Source organism: Bidens hawaiensis, unplaced genomic scaffold (assembly GCF_021521415.1).
Source record: "Bidens hawaiensis isolate Kalapana, Puna unplaced genomic scaffold, B.hawaiensis_p1.1 tig00013027_1, whole genome shotgun sequence".
NCBI classification, from domain to species: domain Eukaryota; kingdom Viridiplantae; phylum Streptophyta; class Magnoliopsida; order Asterales; family Asteraceae; genus Bidens; species Bidens hawaiensis.
In genome coordinates, this window is record NW_027492096.1 from 285741 (window position 1) to 300377 (window position 14637).

General features: G+C 39.0%; 2 protein-coding genes across 2 annotated transcripts; both read right to left on the minus strand.

Moving 5' to 3' along the window:
- Positions 1-2527: 2527 nt before the first annotated feature.
- Positions 2528-3850, minus strand: LOC143543106 (uncharacterized). The gene has a single exon (XM_077035510.1). The coding sequence runs from the start codon at positions 3848-3850 to the stop codon at positions 2528-2530; it is 1323 nt and encodes a 440-aa protein (XP_076891625.1).
- A 7317-nt stretch (positions 3851-11167) lies between these two features.
- Positions 11168-11800, minus strand: LOC143543107 (uncharacterized). The gene has a single exon (XM_077035511.1). The coding sequence runs from the start codon at positions 11798-11800 to the stop codon at positions 11168-11170; it is 633 nt and encodes a 210-aa protein (XP_076891626.1).
- Positions 11801-14637: the final 2837 nt, after the last annotated feature.

The following is a 14637-nucleotide window of genomic DNA, read 5'->3' on the forward strand; positions in this document are numbered from 1 at the left end:
ATTTTTTTTCCCAAGCTTCTAGATATAAATTTATTATTAATTTATTTTAATATCAGTTCGTACAACATGCATCTCTTTTTTTTTTTTGAAAGGCAAATAAATATATTAAAAAATCAGAGCAACTGTCTAGTAAGAGACTAGACTAAGAAATACAAACATGACTTACCAAACAAAAACAACCATTCATAACCAAGTGCAGATCAAAAACTAAAATTCTTCCGATTCTCCCAACCCAAATGAGCCAATCTTGCTCTACTCTTCATCCAAAGATAACCCAAAACTTGTATGTCCTCTACCAATCTATCTAACCGAACTTGACTCCCTTCATGCACCCGCGCGTTACGGGCCTTCCACAACCTCCAAACCGTAATCAATACAACAGCATGGAGAGCTTTTGCCTTCTTCTTTGGAAATATAGAGAATTTATGCATCTCAACTATATCCCGGAACCCGAACGCAAAGAACACCGGAAGCTTGCACCATTGAGTGATGACTTGCCAAAGCTCTTGCGCAAGTCTACAGGAGACAAAAAGATGTTCAGCGGTTTCCTCGACTTCACCGCAGAAAGGACAAAAGTTAGATGTAACCGCCAAATTTCTGGCCGCTAAAGATACAAAAGTTGGCAGCCTCTCCAACTCTGCACGCCACGCTACTACATTAACCTTTTTTGGAACCCAATTATTCCACGCGAACGAGTAGTCGGGGGCCGAACCACCGGCCGCCGCCAAGCTATTCTTTAAACTTTTAACCGAAAACGCCTCATCTTCATCAACAGACCATGTCAATATATCTTCTCCCGGATTCAAGACAACTGAATGGCAAAGAACTAACAACTGTCTGAGTTCCTCCACTTCTGCAATTGACCCCGGCGCTCTGGACCAACCCCAAGTACTACATATCACCCCATCTACCATCACCAACCGATCCGCCACCGAGCACAACTTCAATCCCTCGATAGAAAAAAGGAGTGGAAAACGAATAAACAGAAGTTCTTTACCAATCCAATAATCTAACCAAAACAACGTATCAACCCCGCTCCTAACATTATGTTTTATCGCCCGCCATAAATCCACACCTGATTCTATTAATTTTTGTGAAATACCAACTATATGTTTCCATGGACCCGTAAACGAGACTGAAGTCGGGATAGATTGACATGACGTGGAAGAATGGTGGAGAGACCAAATAACCTTCTGCCATAACCCGTCCTTCTCATCTTTAAACCGCCACCACCACTTAGCTAACAATGCTAAGTTTGTATCACGTAGAGACCCGAACCCGAGCCCGCCATATTTGTGCGGGGCAACTACCTTCTGCCACGCCACCCAATTTACTTTAGCTTTTTCTTCCGATCCACCCCAAAAAAACACTCTCCTCAACCGCTCTAACTTCTCCAACACCCCAATCGGAGCATGAAAAAGGAAGAAATAGTAAGTTGGTAAGGCATTGAGAACTGACTTGATTACCGTGATGCGACCACCGAAGGATAATTTCTTTGCTTTCCACACCGACAACCGTCTCCTAAACATCTCCACAATTGGGTCCCAAGATTGTATTAGACTCATATTACCTCCAACTTGTAACCTGAGATATTGGAATGGGAAATCGCCTACTCTACAATGAAGTAAATCTCCCATATGAATTCTCTCAGCGTCTTCCACATAAGTCCCATATAGACAACTTTTTGCAAAACTAATTCTAAGTCCTGAGACCAAATAGAAAACCCTTAACATTCTACTCAAATTAATAGCATTCGATTAATCCCATTCACCTAGGAAGATTACATCATCCGCATAAATAAAATGCGAAATCGTTGGACCATCCGACCCACATTTCAGACCCTTAAATAAACCGCAGCTCAAGGCCCGTCTCATAATCTCTGAAAGAGCCTCCATAGCTATAACGAACAAAAATGGTGAAAGAGGATCCCCTTGTCGAAGGCCCCGAAAACACTGAAATTCCGGAGTAGGAGACTCATTTACCAGAACCGACGCTCGACCCGAATTTAAAATCGCCGAAATCCATTTCCGCCACAACAACGGAAAGTTCATTTGATCTAATATCGAGTCTAGGAAGGTCCAATTTAAAGAATCGTATGCCTTATTTATGTCAACCTTGAAAATAAAACCTTTTTTCTTAGACTTCCTCAACCACGAAACAACTTCATTTAGAATCAAAGGACCGTCAAGGATGCTTCGTTTAGCCAAGAAAGCGGATTGTTCTACAGATATTAACGAGTTAATCACCCTTTTCAGCCTATTCACCAAAACTTTTGATATCACCTTGTTTAAACATCCAATCAAACTTATTGGCCTAAAGTCACCAAATGAAACAGAATCCTTAGTTTTATGAATTAAAGCGATGAAAGATGAGGCACAACCTTCACTAAGAGAACCCGACACGTAAAATTCAGACAATACACGCACGAATCCCCCTTCAAAACAGTTCCAACAGCGTTTAAGAAATTTGAAGTTAAAACCGTCCGGACCGGGCGCCCTGTCACCCTCACACTCCCAAACTGCATATTTCAATTTTCCGTAACCGAGAATGGTTTAATTAATGAAGACGCTTCCAAACCGGAGAGCTTCCGGATACCCGAACACACTAGCCCCGGTCTCGATGGTTGTGGCTCCTTAAATTTATTTGCAAAAAAATCATATGCCCGATCCTTTAACAAAGTCGGATTTGCAATCCAATCTCCATCAACCTTAATACCATGCAACCGACTACTACTCAGGTTCGCGTTTAGGATACCATGAAAATATGCAGAGTTTTCATCTCCCTCAATAGCCCATCTAACGCGAGCTTTCTGCTTAACATCTCGCGCTTTAATAGCTTCGAATTCCTTAACAAATTTTAGACAAGCTGTCCTACACTCCAACTCGCTTATCGACAGTGGCCTAAATTGAGCAACGTTTTCAATTGAGTTAATTTCCGCCTTCTTACTATTATACTCCCCCTCTTTCTGTCGTCTCCAATATCCAACCCAATCCTTGATCCGAAATTTTAACCATCTCAGTTTGGTAACCAACACCAAATCTGCGGGTCCCACAAACCTGAAAGAACTACACTGAGACTCTACAAACTCGACGAACCCCGGGATATCTAACCACGTGTTGAAGAAGCGAAACGGAATGTGACCGAAATTCACTGAAACGGAGGCAAGTAAAAGAGGCCTATGATCTGACAACTCTTTGGTTAAGGCGGTTAAAGAGGCGAAAGGCCAAAAATTCATGTAATCTTTACAAACCAAAATCCGATCTAATTTGCTAAACTTATCTCCCCTATGAGAGATGTATGTGAATTTTCCCCCTCCCATCTGATATTTAACTAGACCCGCCTCCTCAATAAATTCGTTAAACGCCTGCGCATTCACCCTGTTGAAATAAGAATTTCTTCTTTCAGACGGCTCCCGAACTTCATTAAAATCGCCCACCAACATACACAACCCCGACACCATTCTTCTAACACTCAACAGTTCCAACCAAAGACGCTTTCTTTCCACGACATCATTCGGAGCATACACATTGATAATAGTTAAAGAGGCGTTTGTCGACTTAATAACCTCGTTAATGACCAAGAACCGATGATTTTTTAAAACACCAGTTTTTACAAAAAACGAAGGGTCCCAAACACTAAGAATTCCACCTGACTGACCAACGGCATCGACCATATCATAATCAAACAAGGAACGACCCCAAAACCTGTTCGCATTGAAAAAAGCAGAATTCCCCAACTTAGTTTCCTGAATAGCTATAAAATGAATCCCATAACTCGTTTTTAACCCACGAATCCACTCGGCCTTTAAAACATCGCCAACCCCCCTTATGTTAATTGATAGAACATTCATTGATCAACTGGTAGAGCACCTTCACTTGCAATTACCTGTTGGACCAGCTCTCTAAAATTCCCCAAATCAGCCCCTATGTCAGCTCCGACCTTTATCGTGGCATCCACTTCCAAATTAAAACCTTTAACAAATGGACGTGAATCCGATATCTCCTCCAACCTACCATCAACCCCAATCAAATTCGACTGATATATACCTTGCTTCGAAAGATCTGAATTCGTCGGTCGAGGATTTTGCTCCGAAGTTAATGAAGCTTCTTCGACGGAGTCACCAGACGAGGAATTTCTGGCCATCAAAGAAGAAGCTCTAGAGCCGTAGACTCCAGATAAAGAGCTAGCCCTTCTGATGAGATTATCTCTTAGAATGTGCCTGCCTCTAATCGATGAATCGAATAAAGTACCAGTAGCCCTCTTGGATTTCTTAGGTTTAAGGAATCGCATATTAGCGACAGACATAGAACCAGACGAGTTTGCTAAGTCAGGTAAGTTACCGGGTCTTGAAGGCTCAAGATTTTTAGAAGGCACCACCTCAATTTCGTTGGGAACTAAGATGCTAAGTGGGTTGGACTCATGTAAGACTACACCCCCATTTTTTAAGCAATCAGAGCCCGGACCCAACTGAATCAGGCCCAACATTCAGAGTAGAGAGAGCATGGTTGACGTGACGTAATCCCTGAGCCAAAAGATTTTCCAGGCTCTTAGACTGTGCAAGTGATACATCAATGTCACCACCTTGATCAACGGTCTGCCGCACAGTAAATGAAATGTCACCCTCTGCAAGAAGAATTTACCGTACGATTCGTAGTAGGTAAGTCAACACTGTTGCTAAGAAAAACTTTTTCTGGAGTCGCCGTTGCAGCCACGCCATCACCAAAATTTGAATCTTCGGCATCGGAAACTACTACCGGACTCATCCTTTTTCGAAACGGACGACCCGCCTTCTCTGAAAGCGGGTGCCCATTCCTCTTGCACCTCCGTCACCCAAACCTCAAAACTTGACCCACCCCATCTAACCTCAAAATTCTGATTAATGAATGAGCCTTAGATGATTTACAAGAACACATGCTTTGCCATATGATATGTTATTAGCATCACTTGAACAAACACATGGCCTCAAGGTTCTACCAACCTTTTCAAGAATACAATCAAACACTAATTCCTCTCACAACATCCGCAAAGGATCTTCCACTAATGGTCCTAGAATTGAGTGCAGTTGAAATCAGCTTCACGAGATCTGAATGAGGGTTGGCATCTGAACTTCTAACCTCCGTGACTTAACTTCTATCAAACATAGAGAGATTTGCCCTCAATCTCAAACTACCAAGCTGAACACGATTGAGCTGCTCTTCAAGTGACAACGGATCCTTGACGTTTAAAAATCTAGCAAAACCAAAGATGCCCCCAAATCTGTTTTTCGTCTTGGCCAGGTAGACATCCGCTAGCGTTCCCCACTCTTGTAAGCTCAACTAAATTCTTTTGGTGTTGTAGCCTTTTGGTATGTTGGTAATGTAGTAATTAGAAGTTAGTCTTCTAATGTTGTCCGCATCCCCCCGTCTTTCTTCAGAGGAAGCCTTCGATTCCTAGACTGATTGAATCAATTTATACAACATGCATCTCTATATATTATACTATTTAATTAATTTATTTGTTTGTTTTCTTTTCTTAGCTTCCTTTCTTTCTTTTCTTGTCCTTTTTCTTTTTGTAATCGACATTGAAAAACAAATCTCACAGTTTTAATGTTATTATTTATTTTGTGTCTTTCCATTATTATTATATTCTTGTTATTTATATTTTTAGTATATTGATCTATTTTCGAATATTTCAAAAACACCTTATGAAGTATTGTATAACGAGAAACCTAGTTATGATCTTATGAGGGTCTTTGGTTGCCTAGCCTATTATAGAATTACGGAGACAAAAGGGGAGTTTGTTGAAAGGGGAGACCAAGAATTTTCTTAGGTTATCCAAGAGGTACTAAAGGATACAAGGTGTACTACATAAAGCGTGATGAGGTGGTAATTTCTAGAGATGTGAAATTTATTGAAACTGTGTACCCTTACAAAAACTTAACATGCTCAGAACATGAAGAATAGGTGTTCAATTTCAAGCTGAATGGGATATTGAACATAATTCAGATGAAGTAATAACCAATGACCATACTCATCCAAGCCGAAGACAATGAATCAACCTAGAAGAGCAGGAAGCCGAGTCCATTCCAGCATTGGATTTAGGGACAATTACTGAAGAACAAAACAATATAAAAGGCTCAAATGTAAACATTGATGTTGGTCCTGATATTGAGGAAGAAGAAATTAACAGTGGGCCGAACATTGATGAGCCCATCATTTCTCATCCGGTTAGAGAAAAACGAGACATTAGACCATCGAAGCATCGCTGCGACTACAAAGTTAATCTCCCACCATATCTTGACCACGCACGACCTGACCACAATCAACGGCCCTCAACGGCACACCATATTTCAAATTTCGTTACTTATAATAATTTTTCCGCCTCACATAATGATTTTTTAGCCGTCATTGATTCCCAACATGAGCCAAGGTTTTTTGCTCAAGCTGTTAAAGATCACATGTGGAAAGAAGCCATGGAGAAAGAAATTAAAGCTCTTGAAGAAAACGGTACGTGGACTCTTGAAAATTTACTCAAGGGAAAATGTACCGTTGATTCAAAATGGGTGTATAAAATCAAATATAAGCCTAATGGAGAATTCGGACGATTCAAAGCAAGAATCATGGCAAAAGGTTTCACCCAGATGGAAGGCATTAACTTTCATGAAACTTTTGCCCCCATAGCGAAACTGTTAACTGTTCGAACTTTACTGGTTGTCACAGTGAAAAAAATTGGGTTATCCATCAACTAGAGTTAATAATGTTTTTTTTTTCATGGAGACTTGAATGAGGAAGTCTATATGAAGATTCTATTAAAGAACGCGAAACGAGAGTATGCAAACTACAAAAGCCTATATATGGGTTGAAGTAAGCTTCACGCAACTGGTATCAAATGTTTACCATTGCCCTTATCAAGATTGGTTTTAGTCAAGCTAAACTGGACCATTCCCTATTTTTTAAAGAAAATAAAATAGATGTCACCGCCCTTATATATGTGGATGATGTAATTTTGACGGGAAACGATCTTGATAAGATACAACAGGTGCAGGGCCGGCCCTGGCCCATGGCAGGGTAGTCGACTGTCATGGGCCCGACCACCCGGTAGGCCCGAAAATTTTTAAAATTTTTTTTATATTTTATAAAAAAAAAAAAATTTGTTTAGGCCCATTTTTAAATTGTTTACAGACCAAATTAATTGTAGCCCAATGCCCAAGTTATTTGTAGCCCAGTAACCCATTTGAAGATGCAGGAGATGGAAATAAGGAACTCGGAAGTCTGAAGGTTTTTTAAAAAAACAAACAACGCCATCTCCAATTAGGCCGTACGATACGTACCACAAAAAGTGAAAAAGGCAGCCACAAACCAGTGAACCACCGTCGTGACCACCAGTCCACCACCCGACCACCGCCACAGGCCTGCAGCCGGCTCCGCTCCAGCCTTGCTCCGTCACCGTTGGTCCGTCTAGGCCAGCAGGGGTTAGTTCTATTGTTCTAACTTTTTGTTTAGTTGTTTATTACTTTATTTGATTACTTGGTTTAGTTTATACTTTTATTACTTTTTTTAGTTGTTAGTAACAATTTTACTTATTCCGTTGTTCGGTTGTTGAATTGTTGTTTTATCATTTTGTGTTTATTGAATGAACAGTTTTATAATATTAACAGTTAGTGTTATTTTGTTTTTGTTTATTGAATTAACAAATGTATATTATTTTTTTAGGAAAATGCCTCCTAAATACATATACCTAAATACAAATACTTATCCGGTTTTTTTCCTAACACGGTAAATGCATATTGAGTGTTGTTGACTATTCCGGTAACCGTGGCTTCGGCCGAAAGAAGCTTTTCAAAATTGAAGTTGTTGAAGACTTACATGCGATCCACAATGTCCCAAGAAAAACTTAATAGCTTGGCGATGATATCTATTGAGAGCGATGTGTTGGAAAACATAGATTATCAAGAATTGATCGAGAGTTTTGCTTCAAAAAATGCAAGACGAGCATCGCGTTTCGTTTAGGTATGTAAATTAGATTATTTTGCTACAATATTTATGTTTTGTGTATTGAAATTAATATTATCATCGTATGATTTGTTTTTTTATTTGTGTTATCGAGTTTATATTTTACTTAAGTCTTAAGGCCCAAATTTAGATTCGCCTTCGGCCCAAATTTTTTTTGTGTTTCTCGGAGCCGGGCCTGAACAGGTGAATGCATATCTTGATAAGCGTTTTAGTATTAAAGACCTTGGAAATCTAAAATATTTCCTAGGTATTGAGGCTGCTCGTGATAAAGAATGGCTCGTTTTAAGACAAAGGTAATACACTATTGACATCTTAAAAGACAGTGGAATGAAGGCTATCGACCGAGCAACTTTCCAATGGAACAAAATCTTAACCTTGACAAAGACAATGGCGGGCAATGTGTTGATGCTAGCCAATATCGTGGATTGATTGGGAGACTAATTTACTTACAAGCTACTTGACCAGATGTTTGTTTTGCTGTAAACGTTTTAAATCAGTTTGTTGTAGACCCACGAGAAGCTCATTTAGAGGCCGCGTATCGGGTTCTTCGGTATCTCAAGGCTACCCCTGGTCAAGGCATCTTACTTCCAAAGGACGGAGGAACTAATTTGGTTTGTTATTGTAAATCTGATTGGTTAGGATGTTATTTTCCAAAGGACGTCCCAAAGCTTCGTTTTTAGCAGGATTGGCTTTGCTATTCAAAAGGGGGTTGCGGCGCAGCTTGTTGCCCGTTTGGCTGCCACTTTATTATAATCATTTTATAGTAAATTATATATTTAAAAAACAAAATCTATTTATAAAAAAAAAGTTACATTAAGAAACAATCAGTCATGTCAATATCTTCAGCTGAAGCAGAATTATATCGTGCTATGGCTTCCACATTTAGTGAAATATTGTGGATGCGGTGGTTACTACGAGAGCTTGACATTGAACAGTCAAGCTCAACTACTTAATTTTGTGACAGTGTCCGCACGACACATTGCAAATAACCGGTCTTTCATGAATGAACGAAGCATGTAGAAATGGATTGTTATTTTTTACATGAACGGGTTAAGTCGGGTGATATAAAAGCTTTTAACAGTAACACCAAAAATCAGATTGTTGATTTGTTTACCAAAGCGTTGGGAGGACAACAACTTCGTGCTTAATTACTTGACAAGTTAGGCATTTGGAATCAACTTGAGGAGGGAGTAATGAGACGCAATTTTTTTAATAAAACTTATAGGAGATATGGATTTATTATGGGATAGTATTTTATTCCATATTATTTTCCTTGTTTTTCGAAGTCCTGGTCGGTTTAGGCTTCTTTTATTTGTTCCTATATAATGGCCTTGTAATTCTTGTTTTGATTCTCCTATTTAGTGGCCTTGTAATTTTTGTTTTGATTGTAAGAAAAAAAAACCTAATTGACTCCTACAATCGTAATTTTTTTTTATTAAATTCAACAACTTAGAATGGCTAATGTTCAAGACAAACATACAACACATCTATAAGTTGACAAAGACGCATGATCAATCACTACATTAACTGTCAAGACCCTTTGCTAGAAAGAACTATGTTCATATGCCTAGTCTAAGAGTAATGTTGTAAAAGTATGTTTACAAGGGCGAGTACTTTTCAAATAATCGTTACAAGGTATGGCGCCGAGACGATTTTCTTTAACTCCGCCTAGTTACTAAAAATCAATCAAATGACATCAGCCTCAGCCTGAATCAAATCTAGTTCGCCAACTTGGCTGATTTTGACTTGAAAAATAAAAACATAATTCGTATTTTGTAATATTTAAGAATGAAATATCAATTTTTTAATTACTAGTTAGCTATTTTTTGAACAGTTTAGTATTTAAAAATGTTTTTCTTTTATTCATATTAAAATTCACATATTTTGTTTTAAATATGTGTAAACTTATAATATTTAACAAATATATAATATCCAAAAGTTACTTTTATTTATATTTACCATGTCTGAATATTCTCTGAGTACTCCCTAAGTACTACGAGTACACCCAACTCCCTCCATGTAGCATCTTTTACAACCTTGATAAAGAGTATGGAACTTTAAAAATGATAAGAATGAAATATGAACAATACGTAAAATGATCAGGGCATAACAATAAGCATGAATACAAATATATGTCAAAAGTTGAATGGTATGATTGCTATTGAACAAAAGATTTAGAATCGAATGATTGATTACGAGAACAATCATAGCAAGAACACAATCGGATTTCAAGTTGACTTAACAAACAACCAATGAAACTAGAAGCCTTTTAAATACCGAAATGATATGTCCCTAGAGAAGAGATGCGCGAGAGACAGAGTAGGATAGAAAAAACGGCCACACCTAGTCAAAAGTCCTAACAATAGCAAGGTCATTAATTAGTAGGGTCTTGAAGGGTGAGATGTAGGCAAACCTTACTTATATCCTGAATGATAGAGAGGCTGTTTCCATGAAGAACAACAATATCAACCAAAATACCCTAAAATTAGCGATGACTTCTAAAGAATAAGACTTTCCATTTGAGTCATTAAAGGTCATCAAATTTCAAAGAGAGACCCTATTAAACAACGAAATAATTAAGATATATAAAAAGATTAAATATAATATGTTTGTTATTGAATTGAATATTTTAACACAACCCATGAATTTTAATAAGATATATACATGGCCATGTTTCACGTGGTATTTTACTTTGAATGGATGATAAAGCATATACACGAGTATAAAGATATGTTGTGCAATTTCATATACATGTGGGTCTATGACTGTTCTAAAGCGTACAATAGCCATGTAATAAAAATGTCATGGGTCTATGTTCGTATAAAAGTCGTTAAAGATGTTATTGTTATGAATTTCTCTTCTATATAACTCTAATTAAACAGGCTTTAGTAGAATTGGTTATTCAAACAAATTAGATAAAGGTATATTGGTTTTAAATAAATAATCACAACTAAGCCATATTAGCAAATAATAGTCTCAACTTCACATTTGTCTAGTGGTGGTCCCAAAAGGTGTATTTATTTTTCGAATGGTCCGCGACTAACGGATGATTAACTCCATTAGTTTGGTGCTTAAGTGGCACGTCTAGTTGTCAAAAACATAATTTTTTTTTTGAAAATTAAACTTCATTAAAACACCGAGCAAGACCTCAAAACAAGGACTGCTCCAAACACAGATTACAACATATACAACGGGTATTTAACCCAATCATTCCACTCTATCCTTTTACAATTCGATCTATACTTCAGCCACAAAAACGCCAAAGACTTAACCGAAGCCACCACCTCAACAACCTTAGGCTCGGACTTCTGAAAATTCGCCTTATTTCTTTCCAACCAAATGGCCCAGCAAGCGACCATAATAATACCTCTAAGAATTTTCTTACCCTTAGCTGAAACACATGCCGAATCTTGCCAAGACAGAAGATCCTCAATCAAATTAAAGCGAGCAGGGACCAAGTTACACCACCTCCAAATATTGCTCCAAACACCATATACAAAACCATAAGAAACGAAAGTGTGGGTAACAGTCTCCTCATCAACACCACATAGAGCACATCTAGTATTAGGCAGATTAACCCTCCTTTTCACCAGTTCAATACAGGTAGGAATCCTTTCTTTTTCAATTCGCCAAACAAGAATGTTAACCTTTATCGGAATCCAATTCACCCACCTCATCCGCTGACGTGGCTGCTCATATGCGTTTTTTCTCAGCGCTTCTTTCACAATGGCTACTGAGAAACCATTGCCCGAGTTATTATCCCAATACCATCGATCCTGGATACCATTTATCCGGACCTTAGACAACATATAAAACAAATCTTGAACCTCCGAAATTCCTTCAACAGTCGATGCTCCCAGGTACCAATTTTCGGTAATCAATGTCTGCCCCCTACTCGTTTTATACGATCACTAACTGTGCAGTTCTTGTCCCTATCCATAGAAAAAAGCACCGGCCATCTGACACTTCACGGCGTCGATCCAAACCACGTATCCTTCCAGAAGCTTATACATTTACCGTCCCCAAGCTGACAAGAAAACATCTTATCAATGCTCTTCCCATCAAACCGAATGGAACGTATCCCAGAAACTATAGCCTTCCATACACCTGGGATCGCTTTTTTAACCGGAAGAAAATCCCATTTATTTCTTCCCCCGTGAATACTAAGAATTGTCCTCTTCCACAGTCCGTCATAATCGGTTTTAAATCTCCACACCCATTTCACAAGTAAGGCCGAGTTGACTTTCGAAAGCTTAGAAATACCCAATCCCCCATACCTTTTAGGTCTCGTAACAATCTCCCAAGAAACCCAATGGATCCCTTTCCCTTCTTTACAACCCATCCAAAGGAATTTTCTCATAATCTTCTCAAGATTTTCGATCACCTGACACGGCGCTTTGAACATCGAAAGATAATAAACTGGTAGGCTTGATAGAACCGATTTGATCAAAGTAAGCCGACCCCCAATGGATAACATCTTGGCTTTCCAAGATTGTAACCTACTCCGGATAGTATCCACAACTGGTTCCCAATGGCTAACCCGGTTTATATTCGCTCCGACTTTGATACCGAGGTATTTAAATGGAAACTCACCCTTGTTACATCCCAAAACCTCAGCCAAAGTGCACACTTTCGAATCATCAATTCCCAAACCAAACAAATGAGACTTGTGGACATTAATCTTCATACCAGAGCATATATGAAAGATACGAAGCAACCTCATTAACTTCACAATGTTGCTTCTATCCCATTTTCCCATAATTAACGCGTCATCTGCATATAACATATGAGAGATGGTTGGCCCAGCGTTCGGCAATTTAATACCCTCTATATCCCCCAATCGACCGACTCTAGTAATCATACAAGCCAATGCTTCCATAACAATCAGAAACAAAAAAGGCGATAATGGATCTCCTTACCTGAGCCCTTTCTGGCACCGGAACTCATAGTAGGGGAGCCATTAACTAACACCACGGACCGAGCAGACTGAATAATACCTCTACTCCATAAACACCATCTCGAAGGGAACCCCATCTGTTCCATAATTGAAATTAGGAAATCCCAGTTCACATTGTCGTATGCCTTCTCGAAATCGATTTTAAACATAAACGCCTTCTCACCACTCCTCTTAGCCCAACTACTAATCTCATTAAGCACAAGCGGGCCATCCAAAAAAGCCGACTGAGAATTAGAGATCACATCACCCATGACCTTCTTGATTCTAGAAGCAATCACTTTTGAAATCGCTTTATTTATGACACCCACTAGATTTATAGGACGAAAGTCCTTTAAACCCATAAGCGTTTTGATTTTAGCAATAAGGGTGATAAACGACAAGCTGCACTCCTTGCGAATATAACCCGAGCCATGGAATTCTTCAAATAATCTAACAAAATCGTCCTCCAAATAATTCCAAAAGTGCTTGACGAAACGGAAATTAAATCCGTCCGGCCCAGGCGCCTTATCAGAACCACACTCGAACACCGCTTCCTTTATTTCCTCCTTGGTGAAAGGAGCAATTAGGTCTTCTTTTTTATCCAAGGGCACTTGTTTCAAATCGTTACTAATAAAACCCGGTCTTCTTCCATTTTTCTCCCTAAACAAATCTCTGTAAAAACGAAGAATTTCTCTTTTGACTAAAGACGGTTGAGAAACCCATTCCCCATCTATCAAAACCCTCGGGATAAGATTCGCCGCTTTCCTCCCATTGATACACCGATGGAAGAACGCGGAATTCTCATCCCCCATAATAGCCCATTTCACACGAGACTTTTGTTTCAGATCTATATTTTTTAGGAGATTCAATCTATCCACTGCCTTTTTGCTTTCCTCCCAACCCCACTCCTCCTCTTCCTCTAAATCCCCTTCCTCGAGTTTTTTCTCAAGCCGCATAATATTATTTTTTAAAGAAGCCAATTCTTCCCCTTCTTTCATCGATGTCTTCTTCCACCATTCTTTTAGAGCTGTCTTAGCAGCTCCTAACTTTTTATGCAAGGAAATATCCGGAGGACCATCACACGAAACATTGTCAAACGCTTTCTTAACCACTTCTTCATAACCTTCCCTATGTAACCAAGAATCAAACCATTTAAATGGTTTGGTCCATAATTCAGCTCATGGATAGACAATAAAAGAGGGCAATGATCAGAAAGTTCCCTTGGTAAAGCTCGTAAACAAGCCCCATGCCACTCGGAAAAAAACTCCTGACACACCAACAATCGATCTATCTTGCTCATCTTTACCGAATTACCTACACCCGTCAGATATGTATACTTATTTCCCTGCATATAAAACTCTTGCAAAGTGGCTTCATCTATAAATTTGTTAAAATCCGAGGCTGCCCTATTATTGAACTTCGAGTTTTTTCTCTCTTCAAACCACCTGGCCGAATTAAAATCGCCTACAAAGACCCACATCCCCATTTTCCCCTGCATCAAATTCAGTAAACGATTCCAAAGAACTCTTTTTTCCCCAACCTTCTGCGGCGCATAAACGTTAACCATGTTCACAACAGACCCATCTTCAACCAAACACCCCGAAGTTAACAAAAAATTATTGTCCCTCTCTGAGCTAATCTTTTTGAATTTCCTCGGGTTCCACATACTAATAAGCCCACCCGATTTTCCCCTAGCCTCAACCGCATAAA

Excerpts from the sequence above, each read along its gene's own strand:
- LOC143543106 (XM_077035510.1), bottom strand. The coding sequence starts at position 3,850 with ATGAATGTTCTATCAATTAACATAAGGGGGGTTGGCGATGTTTTAAAG.
- LOC143543107 (XM_077035511.1), bottom strand. The coding sequence starts at position 11,800 with ATGTTGTCTAAGGTCCGGATAAATGGTATCCAGGATCGATGGTATTGG.